At 40.3% G+C, this 24,545-nt stretch overlaps 1 protein-coding gene across 1 annotated transcript in view; it reads left to right on the plus strand.

Moving 5' to 3' along the window:
- The window catches only part of LOC124594686 (phospholipid-transporting ATPase ABCA3-like), a 543,403-nt gene that overhangs the window by 3,766 nt on the left and 515,092 nt on the right, over positions 1-24,545 (plus strand). Inside the window, exon 3 of the mRNA XM_047133052.1 lies at positions 17,644-18,034. Within this exon, the coding sequence (XP_046989008.1) occupies positions 17,644-18,034 (391 nt within the window). The remainder of the gene's footprint in view (positions 1-17,643; positions 18,035-24,545) is intronic.

The raw sequence follows: 24,545 nt of genomic DNA on the forward strand, positions 1-24,545 counted from the left end.
TGCGAACAGTTGCAGTAAAGACGTAAAAATAAACGAGCAGAGAAACACTGTAGCTTTGAATGTAATTTAATTTTTAAACAGAAGGAAATACCATGTGGCAAAACTCAGGCGACATTGTAACTAAAAACAAGAGAGATGAAAATCACGGACTTTAAAAAGGGTAATTTTTCTGCTTGAGCTATGTAGGGCGTGAAAGCGCACTGTTGATTCCCATGTTTTTTAAATGTTGAGGCCACTGAAGGTATTACAGTCAGTCGTCTGGTAATCTCTAAACTTCCGTAGCAGACTCCAAGGAATACGGAATATTTCAGTACGGCTGCAACGATAACGAGAGGATCAACAGAATCCCAAGCCACCAAAAAATCCACATTTCCTCCTCTTTCATGACGTGCTGTTCTACATTTCGCCATCGTTCGGCAGTGACGTGTCACAAAGCTTTGCGCATTAGTACAATCACATTTAGCAACTAAAATGCTTTTTATTTCTCGCTACAAATCCCGTAACTTGGCTCAGCATCAGCTCTATTGTTTTCAGATGGCAGTGTTGCGGTGACGTCTGTAAAAATGCAGCACTTGTACAGTGTGCTCGATGTCGCGAAAATTGTTTTCCATGTTTCTACGACGCTTATCACTCTATATCATGTGACACCACATCTGTTCTTCAAAACAATAGATATTCAAATAAAGAGTACTTGATTTTTCACTTTTCTCCCAAAATTTAATTGTGTAATGTTTTCTTAACTTCAAAAATTCTTTTATAAAATATCGACAGTTAGGAATGTATATTTGCAATGAAAACCAGAATTTTGCGTCTGATGTGTAATTATAAACTAGAAGACATGCATTTTTCTTGAGAAATGATGTTCAAACGGAACGAAAAAAATTATGGACTACGAGGTTCGAACCGCCGTCCGCTAGTATACACGATAAATCATTCTACGCCACTCATATAACTAAATCACCCTTCCTTATTTTTATTGCATATTGCTTCTCGAAAAAGCGTTAAAGCTGATTTTTCTGTGTAATCTTGTGAAAACAACTTGTTTCTCGCAATTAACGGTGTCAGTGTGCGTGTTTCCTTACGAAGCAGGAAGCAGTGTCATCCATTTTCACAGTACTTATGAATAGCGAGGCAGTCGGAGCACGAGTAGCATTTACGAAGCAAAAGTACGATTTAGAAAAATGTCGACGGCTGTTAATACATCAGAATGTCTTAAAGACTCTTTTCTAGTGACATAGTAATAAGATACCGAATACATAAGTTGGACATAATTCCAAGAACGGAAGAACACCAGTGTACAAGGGCAACGGCTGCTGACCAATCATGGCGTTTGTGTTTGTTTACATGAAGGTTATTATGAATGAACACTCAGGATTGTCGGCGCTTCAACTATTCAAAGTGGCGGGTCACAGGGCAGCGAGTGCCTTACACATCAGTCCCTCATTGGTTTGCAAAACGTTCGTAAATGGCCGGTGCCTATTTAGTGTATCTGTAGTACGTAGAGGAACAGAAAGGGAAAACAGCTATGGTCGGACATCGAGAAAGCGTACTTTCCAACTGGAGTAAAGTTAAGTAAAACTGTGTTAAACACCGTAAGTCTTAACATCAATCTGAATAAATGAATTTGTATTTCAACAGATGGTTGCTCTGACATGACTTCTAGGATTGAGGTAGCGATCACTACAATAAAGAAAGAATAATAATACTTAAGGAGCACCTTGTTTTAACTATTCTTTAACCTTGTATATTTCTATTCACTCTGATGTGCAATTAATGTGAAACTCAATTGGGATCGTTAAAGAGATTGTCTCTCTTTTTGCAGCTTCGCCAGAAAGAAATGCTGCACTCATATAGCATGTAGGATGGCAACTGTCTATACTGTCGTTTAAAAAAAAAAGTCATTGAAAAAATCGTAACGCCTTGTGAAAATTTCGGAACGATCACATTTTTCAAGTGACACCTTTACCGAAACAGCTACGATCCTTTTATTTGCAATCAGAAACGGCTGATGTTCTCAGCCAAACATTATCTCTCAGTTGGTTTTCCCAGAAAGAAGCTACTGATGTTAGCAAACCAACTGAGAACTTGATTGATAGTCCTGACAATTCTAAAAACAAAGTGAGAAAATGTGGTTTCAGAATTCCTATTGTAGAGTCAAGCCAAACAGCTAGTGGATATAATAGGAAGCACCATTCAAAGAAGCAGGATCACACACTGACAAGTTAAGAGGTCTAATGTTGCTACATCAAGTATGGAATGTTATTGTAGGGTGAATGTTTTTATTCTTATTCTTGGCCCAATAAACACTGATTTATAAAACAGATGCTCTAAAGATTTTCTCAGTCTTTACAATCTCAACACACTACTACAAAAAATCTGCTCATCTTCAACAAGCTCCATGAAGTCAATGTTTATGGTTGTAGAAACTGTGCCTACAAAGTAACTGGGGAGTATTAAAGTGACTGCATTTCTAATCTGAAGGCAGAGATCAACCTGTGAGTGGCAAAACGGATAAGGGAATATGCAAACAAAACACTTCTGCCAAGCTGTGCAGTTGATTGTTTGCAGTTTTGCACTCCATGAATTTTTCCTTCAGTTAGATCTTTAATCTTGGTCCTTCCTTGTCTTCCTGTGTCAGCTGCAACAGCATAAAAATCTTTCTTGACACTGAAACTCATTAAGGCTTGGTTTAGAAAGCGTTGTGGGCAAAAATGCTTAACAGGACTTGCTTTGTTGTATATCCATGCAGATGTCATTATTAACAAAGAATAAAATCATGCAGAGGCATATTGAGAAGAGTGGAAAGAACAGAAAAGACATATTATCTTAATTACAGACTATAGTGACAGTTATTCTTCTGTGATACAAAAGGGTGGTAAATAGCGTTCATTACACTTTACAATTTTCTATAAAATGAAAAAGTGCAAATCAGATGCTAATGTGCATGAAGCACACCAAATATGTATTGCATGAGTGGAGAACTAAAATGAAAAATATGATCAAGATAAGTTTTGTAAGATCCTCTATGCCAGATTTTAAGCACTCAGTGTATAAAGAATACACAATATTACATTCAAAACTATAGTTTTACACGCCTTTAAGTAAGTTTTGAGTTACTATAATGGTGTAATACTATTCTCACTGTTTACCTGTACTTCTTTGGAAGTCTAGGCTGAAATACAGTGTTTTACCAATATAATTAATACTATATTGCATTTTTAATTATAGCATGTTTGTTTCAAAATGAGTATCATTGTAAATTGTACTGAAAAATAAAAATTACAAAAATATATTTGAGAATCTATTTAAAAAATAAGTATATTTATTTATAATGTGAAAAGGTAGCTGTCAACAAATTAAGAACTGCCGTTTTAAAAGCATTTTACTGTAATTTCAAATTATTTGCTCATAACTGGTTTAGCAGGTCTCTGTATCAAAAGACTTAAAGAGCTTGTAGTTAGGTGTCAACAGGTATATACATGAAGTTACCTAAGAAAAGGCTGTGAATGCAACATATTTCAAGAAATTTAAAACTTTTTTGTCTGAAATAAAACACATTTTTGTGCTTCTTTTTTACCTGTAAGAAAAAAAAATCATCCACACAACCCCAAAGACAACAGAGCAGTTACGTGCAAGAAGTATTGAGCAACCAGCACAACAGCTCATGCCTTCAAGCTGCTGAGAGTAATAATACACAGAATAACAGCAAATGAAGTTGAGGAGCTGTTAGAGGATCAGTTTGGTTTTAGGAAAGGTAAGGGCTTTAAAGGCAGTAGTGATGCTGCATTTGCTAATGAAAGCAAGACTGAAGACAAAACAAGACTATTTCAAAGAATTTTTTGATTTGAAAAAAGCATTCTGCAATGTAGAATGGTGCAAGATGTTTGAAATTTTCAAGAGAGGAAGTGTTAGTTATAAGGAGAGTTGGTTTATTGATCCATTTTCATCTACAGCTGCACAATGTGCAAGAAATATTTGGATTTTTATGTTAATATTAACAATTTTATATATAATTATACTTTTCTAGACAATAACACACATTAATATATCAATTAAAGATAAATACTTAAATAAATGTTGTTATGCTATATACAGAGAGGTAATATACAAATGTTCTTCTGTATGAGACTACAGTGGGTTAACATAGAAAAATTTATTTTCGTAGATATTCATTTACTGTGTAAAAGCAGTGATCAACCAATTAAGAGTTCGATTTAGATTTGAAGTGATCAGTGTTCTGTAATGGTATCTGGTAAGGCATTGTATAGTTTGATACTAGGATAGATAAGACTGTTTTGAAATAACTCTACGTTGGCACTTTGAACATGTACATCCAATTTTTGTCTTGTATCATAGCTGTGTATTGTGTGATTTAGAGTGATGAGTGGTCTTTTCATGTATAAGTTTTGTTTTAAACACATAATATTTTCCTATATATATATATATATATATATATATATATATATATATATATATATATATATATATATATAAGGAAGAGGCAGGATTATCCATTTTTGAAACAATGATCTACATGATTTGTGATTATCTAGTTTTCATAGCGCCTCCAGAATTTCCTCAGAACATATCCCATACCGGAGGTGAGATTGCACGACTGCATAAGATACACACTGAAGAGTGTTGTTGCTGGTACAATTTTTAATGTACAAAACAAAACAAGAAGTACTTAAATTTTTGTTCATTTGCTCAATATCTGCTTTCCATCTCAAGTTGCCTTGTAGATGAAGTCCAAAAAATTTGGTACAGGCTATTTTCTTAATCATCTATCCATATGTCAGTTATCAAAGCAACATGTTATCCTGTCAGTGACTTCTCTTATGTTTTTTACAAGGGTCTCTTCTGAGTTTCCTGTATTTAGGACGTTTGTATCATCAGCAAATTGAAATATTTTACTGCTGTCATTTCCTATGTTTAGGTCTTTTACATAAAGTAAGAACAGAACAGGACTCATTACTGATCCTTGTGGCACACCATATTTAACAGTCAGTAGCTTGGAATTATATTTGCTGATGACATTATCCCTTTTTTGATCTATTCCAACATACTGTTCCATGTTCTTAAGATAAGAGCTGAGCCAGTTGTTGGCTGTTCCTCTGATGCCAAGATTTTCTAACTTGTGTAACAATTTGTCATGATTTATGGTGTCAGATGCCTTTGACAAATCTAAAAATATGCCCGTGGTAAGTTTTTTGTTTACTAATGCTAACATCGCCTCCAGTAGGAAGGAGTGACCTGCTGACTCGGTTGAACAATTTGCTTTAAATAAATGTTGAGATTCTGACAGAATGTCATTATCCTCTAAGAAGTCTGATAGTCTCTTATTGAAGTGCCTTTATAATATTTTTGAGAAATAGTCAGAAGTGCCAATGGTCTATAGTTGGAAATATCATCTTTGTTTCCTTTCTTGTACCATGACTTTACTTTTGCTGTTTTGAAACATGAAGGAAAACTTCCTGTAGCAAAAGATAGGCTACATAGATGAGTTAAGACCTCAGTAATCAAGTCCCCACATTTCTCTATAGTGAAATCAGGTAAATCATCCATCCTTGAGAGTGTTTCATTTTGCAACTTTTTATTGTAACCTGTACTTCTTCTACATTCTTTGGGTACGGGAACATTGGTTTGCTTGAGACTTTTTTTGCAGTTTCTGTATACTGTTTTTTATTAGTGACCTGTTTTAGTAGTTTCTCTGTTTAATTCATAGTTATTAAACATATTACCTACTTCGATTGGGTTATTAATGTTTTCCAAGATGGCCTTCAATACAATATTATTAACTCTATTTTTGTCAGATTGTGTTTCTTTCTTTACAGCTTGCCAGGTTGCTTTGGTTCTGTTTGAAGCATTTTTTATGTATTTGTCTTTTTCTCGTTTCTTTGTCTCCTTCATTATTTTATCTAAGAGAGATTTGTATTTTTTGAAGTAACTATCAAACTCTGGAGTTGTGTTGTCACTTCTTGCAATACTGTGTAGATACCATTATCTAGCACAAGATTTCCTTATTCCACTCTTAATCCACTTGTTGCATTTAGTGGTTTGGGTTGTTTTGGCTTTCAGTGGAAAAGTAAGACCAAAATAATATTTGAGTATATTCATGAATGTCCAAAACTTATCAGAAATATTTTCTGTGTTATACACTAGCTCTCATGATTCTTGTCAGAGATAATTCTGGAATGTCTGTGCTGCAGCATTAATGAAAGTTCTACCCATGTGTGTAGATTTCCTCATACAATTATAGGATGTGTTACTGTTTCCACACCAGCTTATAGCCTATGATGATCAGCCAGTCCAGCTTTAATTACAACTGATTTATATTTTGTTTTGGAGCTAATTATTATTTGGTCTATAGTAGTACCACAGTGATTCATTTCACATGCAGGGGAGTGGACTGTAATCTCAAAATTATTGGCTAATAATATATTCATCATCTCAGATATCTAATTGCTTCACTTACTAAAGTCTACACTTATGTCTCCACATATAAGAACTGTTTTTCAATTTGTTACTCCTTTATTTAGTAAAGTATCAATGAAGAAGGCAAAAAGGAATACACTCCTGGAAATTGAAATAAGAACACCGTGAATTCATTGTCCCAGGAAGGGGAAACTTTATTGACACATTCCTGGGGTCAGATACATCACATGATCACACTGACAGAACCACAGGCACATAGACACAGGCAACAGAGCATGCACAATGTCGGCACTAGTACAGTGTATATCCACCTTTCGCAGCAATGCAGGCTGCTATTCTCCCATGGAGACGATCGTAGAGACGCTGGATGTAGTCCTGTGGAACGGCTTGCCATGCCATTTCCACCTGGCGCCTCAGTTGGACCAGCGTTCGTGCTGGACGTGCAGACCGCGTGAGACGACGCTTCATCCAGTCCCAAACATGCTCAATGGGGGACAGATCCGGAGATCTTGCTGGCCAGGGTAGTTGACTTACACCTTCTAGAGCACGTTGGGTGGCACGGGATACATGCGGACGTGCATTGTCCTGTTGGAACAGCAAGTTCCCTTGCCGGTCTAGGAATGGTAGAACGATGAGTTCGATGACGGTTTGGATGTACCGTGCACTATTCAGTGTCCCCTCGACGATCACCAGTGGTGTACGGCCAGTGTAGGAGATCGCTCCCCACACCATGATGCCGGGTGTTGGCCCTGTGTGCCTCGGTCGTATGCAGTCCTGATTGTGGCGCTCACCTGCACGGCGCCAAACACGCATACGACCACCATTGGCACCAAGGCAGAAGCGACTCTCATTGTTGAAGACGACACGTCTCCATTCGTCCCTCCATTCACGCCTGTCGCGACACCACTGGAGGCGGGCTGCACGATGTTGGGGCGTGAGCGGAAGACGGCCTAACGGTGTGCGGGACCGTAGCCCAGCTTCATGGAGACGGTTGCGAATGGTCCTCGCCGATACCCCAGGAGCAACAGTGTCCCTAATTTGCTGGGAAGTGGCGGTGCGGTCCCTTACGGCACTGCGTAGGATCCTACGGTCTTGGCGTGCATCCGTGCGTCGCTGCGGTCCGGTCCCAGGTCGACGGGCATGTGCACCTTCCGCCGACCACTGGCGACAACATCGATGTACTGTGGAGACCTCACGCCCCACGTGTTGAGCAATTCGGCGGTACGTCCACCCGGCCTCCCGCATGCCCACTATACGCCCTCGCTCAAAGTCCGTCAACTGCACATACGGTTCACGTCCACGCTGTCGCGGCATGCTACCAGTGTTAAAGACTGCGATGGAGCTCCGTATGCCACGGCAAACTGGCTGACACTGACGGCGGCGGTGCACAAATGCTGCGCAGCTAGCGCCATTCGACGGCCAACACCGCGGTTCCTGGTGTGTCCGCTGTGCCGTGCGTGTGATCATTGCTTGTACAGCCCTCTCGCAGTGTCCGGAGCAAGTATGGTGGGTCTGACACACCGGTGTCAATGTGTTCTTTTTTCCATTTCCAGGAGTGTATAAACGTCTCAAAAATGAGATCGACAGGAAGTGCAAAATGGCTAAGCAGGGATGGCTAGAGGACAAATGTAAGGATGTAGAGGCTTATCTCACTAGGGGTAAGATAGATACTGCCTACAGGAAAATTAAAGAGACCTTTGGAGAAAAGAGAGCCACTTATATGAATATCAAGAGCTCAGATGGAAACCCAGTTCTAAGCAAAGAAGGGAAAGCAGAAAGGTGGCGACTCACCTCCAACTGCGCAACGCTACGCGCTGTTCACATCCAGCTGCCGCTGCCCAACACTAAAATGGCAGACAACAACGCAAACTAGCCACAGACTGCACACAGCACACCCAGTGATTTTCATACAGAGCGCTACGTAACGTTGCCAATAAGAAAACAAACAGCCTACTTACAACAATATTATGGAAATGGAAGAGGATGTAGATGAAGATGAAATGGGAGATTCGATACTGCGTGAAGAGTTTGACAGAGCACTGAAAGACCCGAGTCGAAACAAGGCCCCGGGAGTAGACAACATTCCATTGGAACTACTGACGGCCTTGGGAGAGCCAGTCCTGACAAAACTCTACCATCTGGTAAGCAAGATGTATGAGACAGGCGAAATACCCTCAGACTTCAAGAAAAATATAATAATTCCAATCCCAAAGAAAGCAGGTGTTGACAGATGTGAAAATTACCGAATTATCAGTTTAATAAGTCACAGCTGCAAAATACTAACGCGAATTCTTTACAGACGAAATGAAAAACTGGTGGAAGCTGACCTCGGGGAAGATCAGTTTGGATTCCGCAGAAATGTTGGAACACGTGAGGCAATACTGACCCTACGACTTATCTTAGAATATAGATTAAGGAAAGACAAACCTACGTTTCTAGCATTTGTAGACTTAGAGAAAGCTTTCGACAATGTTGACTGGACTACTCTCTTTCAAATTCTAAAGATGGCAGGGGTAAAATACAGGGAGCGAAAGGCTATTTACAATTTGTACAGAAACCAGATGGCAGTTATAAGAGTCGAGGGACATGAAAGGGAAGCAGTGGTTGGGAAGGGAGTGAGACAGGGTTGTAGCCTCTTCCCGATGCTATTCAATCTGTATATTGAGCAAGCAGTAAAGGAAACAAAAGAAAAATTCGGAGTAGGTATTAAAATCCAGGGAGAAGAAATAAAAACTTTGAGGTTCGCCGATGACATTGTAATTCTGTCAGACACAGCAAAGGACTTGGAAGAGCAGTTGAACGGAATGGACAGTGTCTTGAAAGGATGATATAAGATGAACATCAACAAAATCAAACGAGGATAATGGAATATAGTCGAATTAAGTCGGGTGATGCTGAGGGAATTAGATTAGGAAATGAGACCCTTAAAGTAGTAAAGGAGGTTTGCTATTTGGGGAGCAAAATAACTGATGATGGTCGAAGTAGAGAGGATATAGAATGTAGACTGGCAATGGCAAGGAAAGCGTTTCTGAAGAAGAGAAATTTGTTAACATTGAGTATAGATTTAAGTGTCAGGAAGTCGTTTCTGAAAGTATTTGTATGGAGTGTAGCCATGTATGGAAGTGAAACGTGGATGATAAATAGTTTGGATAACAAGAGAATAGAAGCTTTTGAAATTGGTGCTACAGAAGAATGCTGAAGATTAGGTGGGTAGATCACGTAACTAATGAGGAGGTATTGACTATACACTCCTGGAAATGGAAAAAAGAACACATTGACACCGGTGTGTGAGACGCACCATACTTGCTCCGGACACTGCGAGAGGGCTGTACAAGCAATGATCACACGCACGGCACAGTGGACACACCAGGAACCGCGGTGTTGGCCGTCGAATGGCGCTAGCTGCGCAGCATTTGTGCACCGCCGCCGTCAGTGTCAGCCAGTTTGCCGTGGCATACGGAGCTCCATCGCAGTCTTTAACACTGGTAGCATGCCGCGACAGCGTGGACGTGAACCGTATGTGCAGTTGACGGACTTTGAGCGAGGGCGTATAGTGGGCATGCGGGAGGCCGGGTGGACGTACCGCCGAATTGCTCAACACGTGGGGCGTGAGGTCTCCACAGTACATCGATGTTGTCGCCAGTGGTCGGCGGAAGGTGCACGTGCCCGTCGACCTGGGACCGGACCGCAGCGACGCACGGATGCGCGCCAAGACCGTAGGATCCTACGCAGTGCCGTAGGGGACCGCACCGCCACTTCCCAGCAAATTAGGGACACTGTTGCTCCTGGGGTATCGGCGAGGACCATTCGCAACCGTCTCCATGAAGCTGGGCTACGGTCCCGCACACCGTTAGGCCGTCTTCCGCTCACGCCCCAACATCGTGCAGCCCGCCTCCAGTGGTGTCGCGACAGGCGTGAATGGAGGGACGAATGGAGACGTGTCGTCTTCAGCGATGAGAGTCGCTTCTGCCTTGGTGCCAATGATGGTCGTATGCGTGTTTGGCGCCGTGCAGGTGAGCGCCACAATCCGGACTGCATACGACCGAGGCACACAGGGCCAACACCCGGCATCATGGTATGGGGAGCGATCTCCTACACTGGCCGTACACCACTGGTGATCGTCGAAGGGACACTGAATAGTGCACGGTACATCCAAACCGTCATCGAACCCATCGTTCTACCATTCCTAGACCGGCAAGGGAACGTGCTGTTCCAACAGGACAATGCACGCCCGCATGTATCCCGTGCCACCCAACGTGCTCTAGAAGGTGTAAGTCAACTACCCTGGCCAGCAAGATCTCCGGATCTGTCCCCCATTGAGCATGTTTGGGACTGGATGAAGCATCGTCTCACGCGGTCTGCACGTCCAGCACGAACGCTGGTCCAACTGAGGCGCCAGGTGGAAATGGCATGGCAAGCCGTTCCACAGGACTACATCCAGCATCTCTACGATCGTCTCCATGGGAGAATAGCAGCCTGCATTGCTGCGAAAGGTGGATATACACTGTACTAGTGCCGACATTGTGCATGCTCTGTTGCCTGTGTCTATGTGCCTGTGGTTCTGTCAGTGTGATCATGTGATGTATCTGACCCCAGGAATGTGTCAATAAAGTTTCCCCTTTCTGGGACAATGAATTCACGGTGTTCTTATTTCAATTTCCAGGAGTGTAATTGGGGAGAAGAGGAGTTTGTTTCACAACTTGACAAGAAGAAGGGACCAGTTGGTAGGACATGTTCTGAGGCATCAAGGGATCACAAATTTAGCATTGGAGGGCAGCGTGGAGGGTAAAAATCGTAGAGGGAGACCAAGAGATGAATACACTAAGCAGATTGAGAAGGATGTAGGTTGCAGTAGGTACTGGGAGATGAAGGAGCTTGCACAGGGTAGATTAGCATGGAGAGCTGCATCAAACCAGTCTCAGGACTGAAGACCACAACAACAACAACAACTAAATTAAGTAAGTAAACTAGTAATTGAAGCAATACGGCCTTACCAATAAATAACTAGAGACTGCAGAGGTGTTAGCATGAAAAGTCAGTGCTTCTAATTAACAAATTGGTAATCTAAAAAAACAGTAATAGAAAATATCTTTATTTTGAGAATCAGCTTAAAAGTTATTATCAAGCGATGTATTTTCATTTGTTATTTATTTTTATGTCTTCCTCTGCAATTAATAGTCTTTGTAATTACATTTGTAATTAACTCTCCACCTGTTTACATCTCACAGTTTTCCAGTTTCAGAATTTGAGGCCTTATTTGTAACTTTCTCATATGTAGTCGGATAAAGCACAAGATTTGTAATATCAATGAATATTAGGACCCAGATCCAAACTGTAGTTAATTACATAACTAAAATAATACGAGACATTATTGTAATTAAAGTTCAGAATGATTTTCTTAAGGAAATTTGAAGATATTATTATCAAAGATGGTTATTCAAATATTGTATTTTATATATTATTCGACTGTAATATCAGTTTCTTTACGTTTTGTAAATTTTAATTGTAACACCAAAATTGTACAAAATTAATAATGCTTTATTTTGGAAACTATTGTTAAAACTCTATATAAATCGATGCAGCGAGGCTGCGAGTTAGTTGTTGTTTTGTAAGTCAGTTTTGAAGTTATGATTCTTCAGTTTCTCCCAGCGTATTTGTTGCTCGAATGGTCCACTGGTATACTGCCGGTTCATAGTGTCCAACGGGCACAATATTTCGGCGATCAGGCATGTCGCCATCGTCAGGTGCGCTGACGAACTGAGCTCCTGAGGACGGGCGGTCGATTTAAATCCACTCCCCCAACGGGCCGCTCTCTTCGCCGTCCGCGCCCGCGCCCCGGCGGTCGCGAAGACGTGGGCGTCGAAATCTGTCGTAGCGTCGATGTGCTTGCTACGTCCGCCCTGGTTGCCAGAGGATTTAAATCGGCCGCCCGCCCTCAGGAGCTCAGTTCCTCAGCGCACCTGACGATGGCGACATGCCTGATCGCCGAAATATTGTGCCTGTTGGACACCATCTTGGTCAGAAGATTGATAACCTTAAAAAGAATTTAAAAAAGGGGTAGTGAAACTTCATATACTCGGATTACAATTTCACCATGATTGTATGCCATTATAGTAGGGACACAACTTTGCCTACGTAGTAGGTTGATTCAGTGACATCAAGGACCACTTTCTGAACAAGTCCAGTGTATAAAATGTGGAGGTACACGCAGTATTGAGGCAACAAAGAAGTTGAGACACGTCAGAGCTATGAAATTTTTTATCTGCTTCAGTTCTGCGAGCAATTCGGATCACATTGAGCATGTGGGTCATTGAGCCAGTAGTGCACTGTTGAGGAACAGAACCATAAGCCAGTTGTTGAGGAAGGCCTTAATGGCTGAAAGCTTTGTTTGTGACAGTCTTTTTGTCGTGCCTAACTGTGACTCAAAATATGCGAGGAAGCATTTTGACAGCTCTCACACCAGAATGATTATTAGTGTGATGTCACTTGTTGTGTATCAACAATGAAAACATACTGATTCTCAATATTTACTAAAGCAGTTTCACTAAAGCATGTTTCTTCATTATTTCTTGCATATATGTCATAACAGCAGATTCTTTGGAGAGTCATTAATAAATGTAGAGTGTGGTTACAGTTAACTTTGGTCGCCGGTGACTGTTATTTAGCTTAGAAATAAAAACAATAATCTATGACATTTATTTACAGTTAAACTAACATAATATGAAAATATTAAAAGTGTCAAAAATACTACAATTTTTATTTATTTACTTTAGATGACAATACGATTTCCTGCTGAACTACGGCAATCACTTGGACTGTCTAGCCCACAGTCAAACTGGCAAACCAATAAATTATTTCCAACTTTTGAGACATATGGTCCAAGGGACAGGACTAAATCCTGTGGGGGAACACCATGTAAGTGTTATTGTTATTATTATTATTAATACTAAAAAATATCAGATTTCCTTTGGTTATAAACAGTCTGCACCAGGTAACATACAATAGAAAACATAGTTTTTCACTGCTTTACTACACACACTATGGACCGCCACTGGTGACTCCAGTACAAAAAACAAGCTAGTCTGCCCTTTGTAATTCCTTCAGTCTATTCGGAAAACTGACTCCAGGTCCATAAACATGCTACTATGCCCCATACACATCTCCATGTACTTGCTTCAGTCCATCAGGGAAACTGAATCAACATCCCTACTCTCCCCATATAAAGAGTGGAATGTTGAGTTCAGGAGAATACCAGTAACATCCTATCATGCATTATGGATCTCAGCACATAATTTTCTTGTAAACGGATTACATTCTGACAGTGAACTGAAATGGGACTTTGTGTTGTAGTTGCACCCTTTCATTATTAACCCCCGCTCTGCGTCTTGTAGTAATCTTTAAGTGTGCGGTATGCATTAGTTATGAAGTATGTTTTTGCTGTCTTTTTAACTCAAATAGTAATCTTTTGAGCAATGGAAAACCCAGGATGGAATGTAACGATATTATGAAAAGTATAGTTGCTACTCACCATATAGTGAAGATGCTGAGTCGCAGATGGGCTCAACAAAAAGGCTTCCGACGCCAGAGACTGTGGCCGCACATGCGTATGCGTGTGTGAGTGTTTGTTGTTGTGGTCTTCAGTCCAGAGACTGGTTTCATGCAGCTCTCGATGCTACTCTATCCTGTGCAAGCTTCTTCATCTCCCAGTACCTACTGCAACCTACATCCTTCTGAATCTGTTTACTGTATTCCTCTCTTTGTCTCCCTCTACGATTTTTACCTTCCACGCTACCCTACAATACTGTGAATGTGTGTGTGTGTTGTCTCTTTTGACAAAGGCCTTGTTGTGATGTTTAAAGCTTTCCCGGCGTACTGATTGTTCCATAACAACACGGGAGAACTGCCGGATATCAGTAACTTCCTGCCACGATATTTCGGCGCAGAGTCTTCTGGCCATCTTTAGGTGAATGCCACTGTAGTACTGGCGAGCACGCGTTGAGCTCCGCTATTGAAAGCCTTCTGAGGTGACATTGCGCATGCGCTGCTCAGCGTGCGCGTTCATAACGGCTCCGTGCGCTGCACCTCGCACCCTCCACTGTTAAAGCCTGGCGTATCGGTGTCAGGTCGATTTCCATCTTTATGCAGATGACTACGTCGACTACGAAGTTTCTCTATAACAGGATTCCAAGCAGAGTTCAGCTGATAACCACTCTCTCGATTGATGAGGGTCTCGTTGTCAGACAATCTTATTTCCACAGATTCATTGATAATCGAGCTCCAAAAGTTAGATGTATGGGCCAAAATTTTTGTGTCATCGTAATTCATGGAATGGTCTGTGGAAATACAATGTTCGGCGATTGCGGACTTGGTGGGTTGGAGAAGGCGAGTATGCCGTTGGTGTTCCACAATGCGTTCCTGCACAATTCGTGTTGTTTGCCCTATATATGATTTGCCACATTCACACGGAATTTTGTAAACACTTGGTTTACGCAGGCCCAGGGCGTCTTTAACGGATCCCACCAGTGATGAAATTTTGGTAGGAGGGCGAAAGATGACTCTCACTTGATACTTTCTCAATATTCTGCCTATCTGTGAAGAAATATTCCCAATAAATGGTAGATAAACAGTCGACCTGAAGGCCTCTTCCTCTTCCTTGTTCCGTCTACATATTTTATATTTAACAACGAATTTTACGAACATTCTGATGGTGTCGCCATGGGGAGTCCTTTGTCTCCCCTGGTGGCCAATCTTTTTAAGGAAGATTTTGAAGAGAGAGCACTCGACTCTGCCACTTTTAAACCGACAGTATTTCGGCGGTACGTTGGCGACACTTTTATAGTGTGGCTTCATGGTCTGGACCGTCTCCAAGAATTTTTACGTCACGTGAACTCCATACATGAAAACATAAAGTTTACCATGGAGACAGAGAGAGATGGCTGTCTGCCATTTTTAGACGTCTTGGTGCGACGGAAGAGTGACGGCACACTTGGTCACTCGGTGTACAGAAGGCCCACTCATACAGACCTGTATCTACGAGCTACTAGTTGCCACCATCCAGCACAAACAATGGGCGTTTTCAAACCCTTGGTCCACCGTGCCCATACTATCTCTGACGCCGACAGTCTTCAAGCGGAACTGGAACACCTGCAAAAAGTATTTTTGGAGAATGGCTTTTCACCTAGGCAAGTGAACAGAGTGATGAAGACCTACAAACGACGGAACAAGGAAGAGGAAGAGGCCTTCAGGTCGACTGTTTATCTACCATTTATTGGGAATATTTCTTCACAGATAGGCAGAATATTGAGAAAGTATCAAGTGAGAGTCATCTTTCGCCCTCCTACCAAAATTTCATCACTGGTGGGATCCGTTAAAGACGCCCTGGGCCTGCGTAAACCAAGTGTTTACAAAATTCCGTGTGAATGCGGCAAATCATATATAGGGCAAACAACACAAACTGTGCAGGAACGCATTGTGGAACACCAACGGCATACTCGCCTTCTCCAACCCACCAAGTCCGCAATCGCCGAACGTTGTATTTCCACAGACCATTCCATGAATTACGACAACACAAAAATATTGGCCCATACATCTAACTTTTGGAGCTCGATTATCAATGAATCTGTGGAAATAAGATTGTCTGACAACGAGACCCTCATCAATCGAGAGAGTGGTTATCAGCTGAACTCTGCTTGGAATCCTGTTATAGAGAAACTTCGTAGTCGACGTAGTCATCTGCATAAAGATGGAAATCGACCTGACACCGATACGCCAGGCTTTAACAGTGGAGGGCGCGAGGCGCAGCGCACGGAGCCGTTATGAACGCGCACGCTGAGCAGCGCATGCGCAATGTCACCTCAGAAGGCTTTAAATAGCGGAGCTCAGCGCGTACTCGCCAGTACTACTACAGTGGCATTCACCTGAAGATGACCAGAAGACTCTGCGCCGAAATATCGTGGCAGGAAGTTACTGATATCCGGCAGTTCTCCCGTGTTTTTATGGAACAAAGGCCTTGTTGGTCGAAAGGTCCCTTTCTGACAGTCTTTTTGTTGTGCCTGTCTGTGACTCAACATCTCCGCTATGTGGTGAGTAGCAACTAGCCTTTTCATAATATTGTTACATAGTAATCTTTTCCATCTTCTTAAGCAATTATTTTCTGATAGAAAACGCAGTGTGAAGTATTTATTTGTTTTTTGTTGGTAAATGGAAGTTCAAACTAGCTCTTGTTCTATGATTATGTATAGAACTATAAGTAAAATACTTAGTCTACTAATGGTTTCCCTGGTATGTACAACAAACTGGATAGATGTACACAGCCAGTGCAGTAAGAATACCCAGATTTTTAAATGAACCCAATCACTAGTTTTAGTTATTACTGTGACTTAAAGAGCAGTAGATTTTTCCCAAATACTTGCTTTCTCCTAAGATGTGCAGTAATAGGGTAGTTTACTAATAGGCCTAATTCCCACACTTATCCACGGGAGTAAATAAACACAAATCTTAATTGGTTTGTCAGTATACTCTACAGGGGTAGAGTATACTGCAAATTAATGTATAATTTTATTATTTACACAACTCTAAAGGCTTTTATTAATGATGGGATTTATGCAACATAATAAGTGAGTGTACAGATGAATGACTTAAATAACTAAAACTGATGCACCAAATTGGTGCACTGACTATGTCATTTTGGCAACGATGGAGAAGATACTATTAATACCAGCGGAATAAAACTGAGAGTTTGTCGCCTTTATTGAACTGAAAGTACTGGTAACTAGTACATTTTTAAGCCGAAATACATATACAAATACACATGGTCTTCACAAGACCTTTGATTTCTTATTGATTAAACAATAGTAAATACAAATCTAGTCTTAAGGGTGATAGCCACAGAAGTATATAGGATGAGAAACTTGAGTACAAACCAATATCTTGTTAAATAAAATATCCAGCTGTGGTAAAGATGTAAGAAGCAGAACAAGAGGAAAACTGAAAGAAATCCAAGAAAAACTTTTAAGGACTCCAACAAATGCCTTCAAGCAAAGATCTAACTGAAGAATGGACAAACATTAAAAATGCCATAACACAGGTGACTAAAGATATACTAGGTGAAAAACGCAAAACAGATAGTAAAAGGGGGCTTAAGATTGGAATAAAGTGACAGAAGAAGCCATAGAAAAGAAAAATAAAGCATATAGGGTGTTCTTACAGGAACAGACCGAGCAGGCTAAAGAGAAATACATAGAAATCAGGAATGGAACCAAAAATATAGAAAGACAGGCTCACAGATCCTCATGGGATGCATTTATAAGAAGAATTGAACGTGACATACACAATAGACAGGAAATAGCATATTATCTTATCAGACAGCTAAAAAGAACAACCAAAGATACTACAACTACAAATATCATTCCTTTAGAAGACTGGATAAGTCACTACATGAAATTACGATATAGTCCAGGTGTAGAAGAGCCAATGGAAAAGAAAGCACAGGTATGGACAGATTTAACAGATTTGAAAGAATTGAAACAAGCATTCAAGAAAACAAAAAACAGGAAAGCACCTAGATTAGATAGAATTAATTTAGAGCTGATAATTTACAGTAGGACATTTCTAGAATTCAGAATGCTCCATCTATATATCTGCAATTATTTGTGTAGTTCTGTTTCGATAACTTTTGTGCACCTCCATTCCTCTGGTATTTCACCTGTATGCCATATAGAAGGAAAATAACTTTTGAAGAAGAGAAAGACATAAAAAGTAAATTAACACCTATCAAGACATACATGGCACAGCAACAAGAACACTGTAGGGTAAAACTAGAAGAGAAACTTAAATGAAATTTTATAACAAAGTTCTAAGATAACTTTAAACATCAGAAATGACGATCCTTAGATCAGTGAAAGGCTGTAAAAGAAACTCCAGAAAAGACATGATGAAATAAGGAAAGCCATTAACTGAAAAATACAATGAAAGTAGGATTGGAAAGAGTATGTTTTGTGTACCGGTATGTCACTTCACAGAATGCCATGACAAGAAATGAAATACAATTCTATTGGAAGAAGGGGAGTGGGAAGGCTGAGGAAGAGATGTTGAGACTGGAACATGTCAAGGGGCCTAATCCGAGATTGGCAGAAGAAAAGGAAGAAACTGAGGTGTAATACTCAATTGTGGTAGAAGCCGTACAAATATGTTGTTGTTAACTATCTCAAAGAGAAAGCGACCTTTATTAACAAAACACACATTGAGACTGCACATTTTAACCAACACCTGATGGAAAGGGGTTTCAACAGTGTGGATTGAGTTTCACCCAAATGATAGACATGTAAATACTTAATTCTTCCATCAAGTGAAATGTGCATTCACCCATTCACACTGTTAGTGTGTAATGTGTAACCTCCACACATTACTATATCAAAGGCAGAAGTTGACACAAGATACTCTTTCACCCGCAAAAGACTTGAGCCAACACTGCAAATGTCGTAACATTGAACATGTACCAGTTTTTATTTCAGTAGATTCCACCTTATTTTTCTACGTATAATTTCGTTAGTAGAAAATTTTGTGAGAATATATGCTTACCAGATGAGGAACTAGTCATGTAAGTTGTGGAATATGATGCAAAGTTTGTCAGAGCTTAATTCTCTGGTGGTATGAAAAATCAGAATTTTGCAGGGTGAATCATTCCCTGTGAGATCAACCAATAACAAAATAAATTTTAACTTTAATTATTTATAATTATTTGTCATTATATTCTAGATATCAAAATTAGGTAAAATCCAAAATTAAAGATTTGTATACATTACGTTTCTGAGCTATCAATTTTTAAAGTTTCCAGACTAGTGCGATTTTTGTCATATTTTGAAACCTTAATGCGGCCATATCTCAAAAACTGTTAGATGTACTATCATGCACACCAGTTTATTCAGTTTCTTATGAACTTTAAAAATATGTGCTACTTGGCCATGTTCAGTAAAATGCTAAATTTTTCGTAACAAAGCTGTATTCTAAAAATATATTATTATTATTGTTACAGAATCTGGCCAGTTACAAACTGCTTAAAACCTAAGAGTTAGGTCTTTTTCTTTCTATGTTCCAAGAACTTTTTCATGCCTTGGCTGTTGGCCTGCCTTGTCCGTCGTTTCTGTTGTTGTTGGACAGGAAATTTTGTAGTATTTATCAGCAACCTGAAATTTTCCCTGTCGTGTATGGTGTCTTCAGAGACGTTACGTTTTCTCAGATCCCTTCCAGCTATGACGTGACCTTTTTTTTAATTTGGAAATAAAATTAAAATTTTTCTTCGTTAGCCTATTGTAATCATTATGTAAATATGACCATAAAACTGTAATCTCCCTTTTCTTATTGTGTCTGCAATTTTTTCTACTTTTTGTGAATTGACCTTCATTTCTTCTATTCTTCCGTTTGGTGTTGTACTTGGTGGGGAGGGGGCGTGGCAATTCCGACGGTAAAAAATCACTCGCACTCCCGTCACATACTATGAATACCTACATCCCCTCAGCGTACACACAAGGAGTGTAGCGTGAAGCGCGTATTACAGAGGGGAGGGCGAGCGTTGGAGCCAGTGGTTCTACGTCCTCACATTGTTTTTGTTACTGTTTGAGATCTAAAAACCTTTCGGAGTATTTTCCCCTTCTTTCTTTTCCAATTTTCCTTTTTCACCTCTTTCATTCACTGTTAGGAACTCAGATCCATAAAGTGATAATTCTATTCTTCGATCTTTCCTTAATTGTGGTTTTATTTAATCCATTATTCCGTTTGATTGTTAGGTGCAACAGGTAGAAGACGTGCGTTCAGTTGCTTCACTAGAGATTTTCATAGAGATAAAGTCATGCTGCATTGTAGATGGTGTAGAAGTGTGCACAGAATGAGCTAAGTGAAAAATCCGTGCAATACGCACTTGCGAAAAAATATATATATGTACCAATAAGTATAGCGATACGTTTTGAATTTGCGAACATTCGCGATAAACTCGTACTGTTATCGTCAATTGCAGACTTAAACTTAATTGAGCTCTTTTAAAATTTTTGAGAAGAGTAGGCCTGCCCTTGTTCAAAACAATCGTTCTCTAATTTCGTTGTGCGATTGCGTGGGAGGGTTAGGTTATTTTAAGAATCTTCGGACGCTTACCAATTATATTTTCGTAAGTTACCGGTTTGAGTGTTTTGGTTACATAATTTATTTCTTAGCAAGTCAGCGTTTGCGGTTCAAAGTTCTGTCAAAAAGTACATCACCTCGTAACTCAGAAAAACGTGCATTTTTGAAAATTTTCAGAAGCTACCATTGCCCTTTGCATAATCTGCGAGCAGACTGTAGCAAATCGCGGTTTGTGATTTAGTTACTGTTACATCTGGTTTTCTGTTAAAGAGGAGTAACCCTATATATTATCTTCATGTATTGAATATTAACACTGTTTTCGAGCTTGCTAACAACCATAATTAACCTCCAAACGATTTAGAAAACTGGTAGTTTTTGCCATAGGTTTTTGTGTTACGTTAATAGAAATCAAGTTTTGTGTATTTGCTTCATTTACTATAGGGAATTAGTAACTTTTTAGCGCAACAGACTGAAAGATAATCATCGGTCATAAATTAAAGTTATTAGTTCACTGCCTAATAATACATTGCAGCAGCCGAAATGGAGCCCAACTGTTCTTGAACATGGGATGAGTGGGTTGACGTTCGTAAGCAGCAGGAACTCACTCTGACTACTGTCAAACGATTAGCAAAAGAGCTTCCGGGAGTTGTTCCCTTGTGATACCTGCACCAGAGGTATCTCAAGTACTATCCTGTCCCTTGGATCCCAGTTCCTATGCAGAATGTACACGATCTGTCATTATAGATTCAAGTGATCGCGAGTGGTGTGGCAGTGGTGGATCTAGGCATCATGTACAAGGTGGAAGGGGGCCAGGGAGGACTCAGGGTGTTGTACCAGCCCCCTAACGAACAACTTCGAGGTGCTGCCTGTCACTAAAACTGAAACTGAGCCAGTTGTAGTAAATTCACCTGTTTTGGGGAAACCTGTTTTGTCCGATGTCAGGAGGAGGCAAACACAAGAGGGTAGGGATCTGTAATCATCGGCAGTTCTGACATATGCCAAATGATGGTACCCTATAGGAAAATGGCAAGAAAGGACACAAAGTACACTCAGTGTGTACGGCTATTCCGGCAGAAATTGAGGAAATAAAGTGCAACCAACTGCAGACCGTGGGGCACACTACAGCGAATGATCCCTGTCGCCGGGGCTCCAAGGTCTTTCCAGCAACTCTCAGAGAAGGTTGAGAAGACTAGCCTTGCACATGGAGTTTCCAGCATTGTCCCCAGAACTGATCGTGGCCCTCTGGTCAAGTGGAAGGAATGAACCAGAGACTTCGAAAGTGCTTTGACAAGGTACTCTGCGACTTCCTGGACTTGTGCCATAGGAATGAGAACTATAGGGTCCCCTTAAATGGGACACATGTGCATTACACATGAGAGGCTACTCAGGTAGCTGGCTGACTGTGGTGTGCACACAAGCCTTTTTTAAATTAGGTGACTCTCCTTACAATCCAGATAATGATAGGTGTGGGAAACCCAGGAATATCAGTGTAAGACAAAAGAAGTCCTCCTACAGGTCAGAGTAGTAAAATCCTAATGGTAAACTGCTGAAGTATTCACAGCAAAGTGCCAGAGTTTGAAGCTCTTCCAAAAAGCAATGAAGGTCACATCATGCTAGGTACAGAAATCTGGTTGAAACCTGAAATTGGTAGCAGTGAGATTTTTGGGGAAAATATAAGTGTACGTCAAAAGGATAGGCAAAGGGGAAATGGAGGTGGTGTTTTTGCCGCAGTAGGCAAGAAATGCAAATCCACTGAGGTAGAAATTTAAGTTGCATGTGTGCTTGTTTGGGCAAGAGTTGGTATCAGTGATGGGCATAAAATGATGATTGGATCCTTCTGTCACCCACGAGGCTCATCTCCCAGTGTAACGAGAAACTTAGAGAAAACCTCAGTTCACTTGTATGGAAGGTCCCCAATCATACTATAATCATTGGTGGAGACTTTAATCATCTGACAGTTAATTGGGAAACTTACAGTTTTTTTAGTGGTGGGGGAGATAAGACATCCTGTGAAACTTTTGATAAGACATCCTGTGAAACTTTACTAAGTGCTTTCTCTGAAAACTACCTAGGACAGGTAGTTAGGAGCCTCACCCATGATGGAAATGTATTGGACCTAACGGCAACAAATAGTCTTGACTTCTTTGAGGATGCCCACATCAAAACTGGTATCAGTGACCATCACGTGATTGTGGCAACAGTGATTATGAAAATAAAAAGGACAACTTAAACAAGGAAAAAGATATATGTGTTCAGTTAACTAGATAAAAAGTCAGTAGTGCCATACCTCAGTGAAGAACTTGAAACTTTCAGCACAGGGCAGGAGCATGTTGAGGAACTATGTCTCAGGTTTAAATAATAGTTGACCATGCACTGAACAGATATGTACCCATTAGAACAGTTCTTAATGGGAGAGAACTTCCTCGGTATACAGTCAATGTCAAGAAACCTCTAAAGAAACAGAGATTACTGCATGATAGGTGTAAAACAAAGCACAGGGCTATAGATAGAGAGATGCTGAATGAAACACATTTGGCTGTCAAGAGAGTAGTGCCCGAAGCCTTCAATTACTACTGTAGCAGAATATTGTCAAGTGATCTTTCACAGAACCCAAAGAAATTCTGGTCGTACGTAAAGGCTGTTAGTGGCACCGATGTTAGTGTCCAGTCCCTAGTGAATGAGAGGCACAGAAATATAGTAGCAAAGCAAAACCTGAAATGCTTAACTCCATTTTTAAATGTTCCTTTACAAAGGAAAACCCATGAGAATTGCCTCAATTTAATGCTTGTACCACTGAAAAGATGAATGAAATAAGTATTAGTGTCAGTGGCATTGAGAAACACTAAAATTGTTAAAATTAAATAAAACTCCAGGGCCCGATGGAATCCCAGTCAGATTCTGTACTGAATTTGCAGCTGGGTTAGCCTCTCTTCTAACTATAACCTGTCATAGATCTGTAGAACAAAAAACGATGCCCAGTTTTTTGAAAAAAGTTCAGGTCACACCCGTCTACAAGAAGGGTAGTAGAAGTGATCCACTAAACAACTGTCCAATATCCTTAACACTGATTTGTTGTAGAATCTTATAACATATTCTGAGCTCAAATATAATGAGGTGTCTTTAACTGAATGACCTCCTTAATGTTAACTAGCACAGATTTCGAAATTGTCGATCATGTGAAACCTAACCAGCACTTTTCTCACATGACATACTGAAAGCTTTGGATCAAGGCAATTGGGTAGATGCTGTATTTCTTGACCTCCAAAAAGTATTTGATTCGGTACCACAACTACTCTTATTGTCAAAAGTTGGATCTTATGGGATATCAAGTGAAATTTGTCACTGGATTGAACACTTTTTGGTAGGGAGGATGCAACATGTTACTTTGGATGGAGAGTCATTGTTGGATGCACAAGTAACTTCGGGTGTATCCCAGGGAAGTGTGTTGGGCACTTGCTGTTCATGTTGTACACTAATGACTTAGCAGACAATATTAGCTAATAGTAAAATCAGGATTTTTGTAGATGATGAAGTTATCAGTGATGAAGTACTGTATGAAAGAAGCTGCATAAATATTCAGTCTTCTTAATAAGATTTCAAAGTGGTGCAGAGATTGTCAACTTGCTTCCAATGTTCAGAAATGTTAAATTTTGCACTTATAGTACATTGAAATAGGCCATCTCTTGCAAATACCTTTAACACTTTGTAGGGAATGATCACATACGTTCAGTCATGGGTAAAGCAAGTGGTAGACTTTGGTTTATTGGTAGGATACTGGAGAAGTACAATCAATCTACAAAGACAATAGGTTCACATCACTTGTGCGACCGGTTCCAGAATATTGCTGAAGTGCGTGGGACCCGTACCATATATTGAACATATACAGAGAAGAGCAGCATAAATGGTCACAGGTTTGTTTAATCAATGGGAGAGTGTCACAGAGATACTGAAGGAACTGAACTGGAAGGCTCTTGAGGATAGATTTGAACTATCCTGAG

The sequence above is a fragment of the Schistocerca americana genome, chromosome 2 (genome assembly GCF_021461395.2).
Source record: "Schistocerca americana isolate TAMUIC-IGC-003095 chromosome 2, iqSchAmer2.1, whole genome shotgun sequence".
NCBI classification, from domain to species: domain Eukaryota; kingdom Metazoa; phylum Arthropoda; class Insecta; order Orthoptera; family Acrididae; genus Schistocerca; species Schistocerca americana.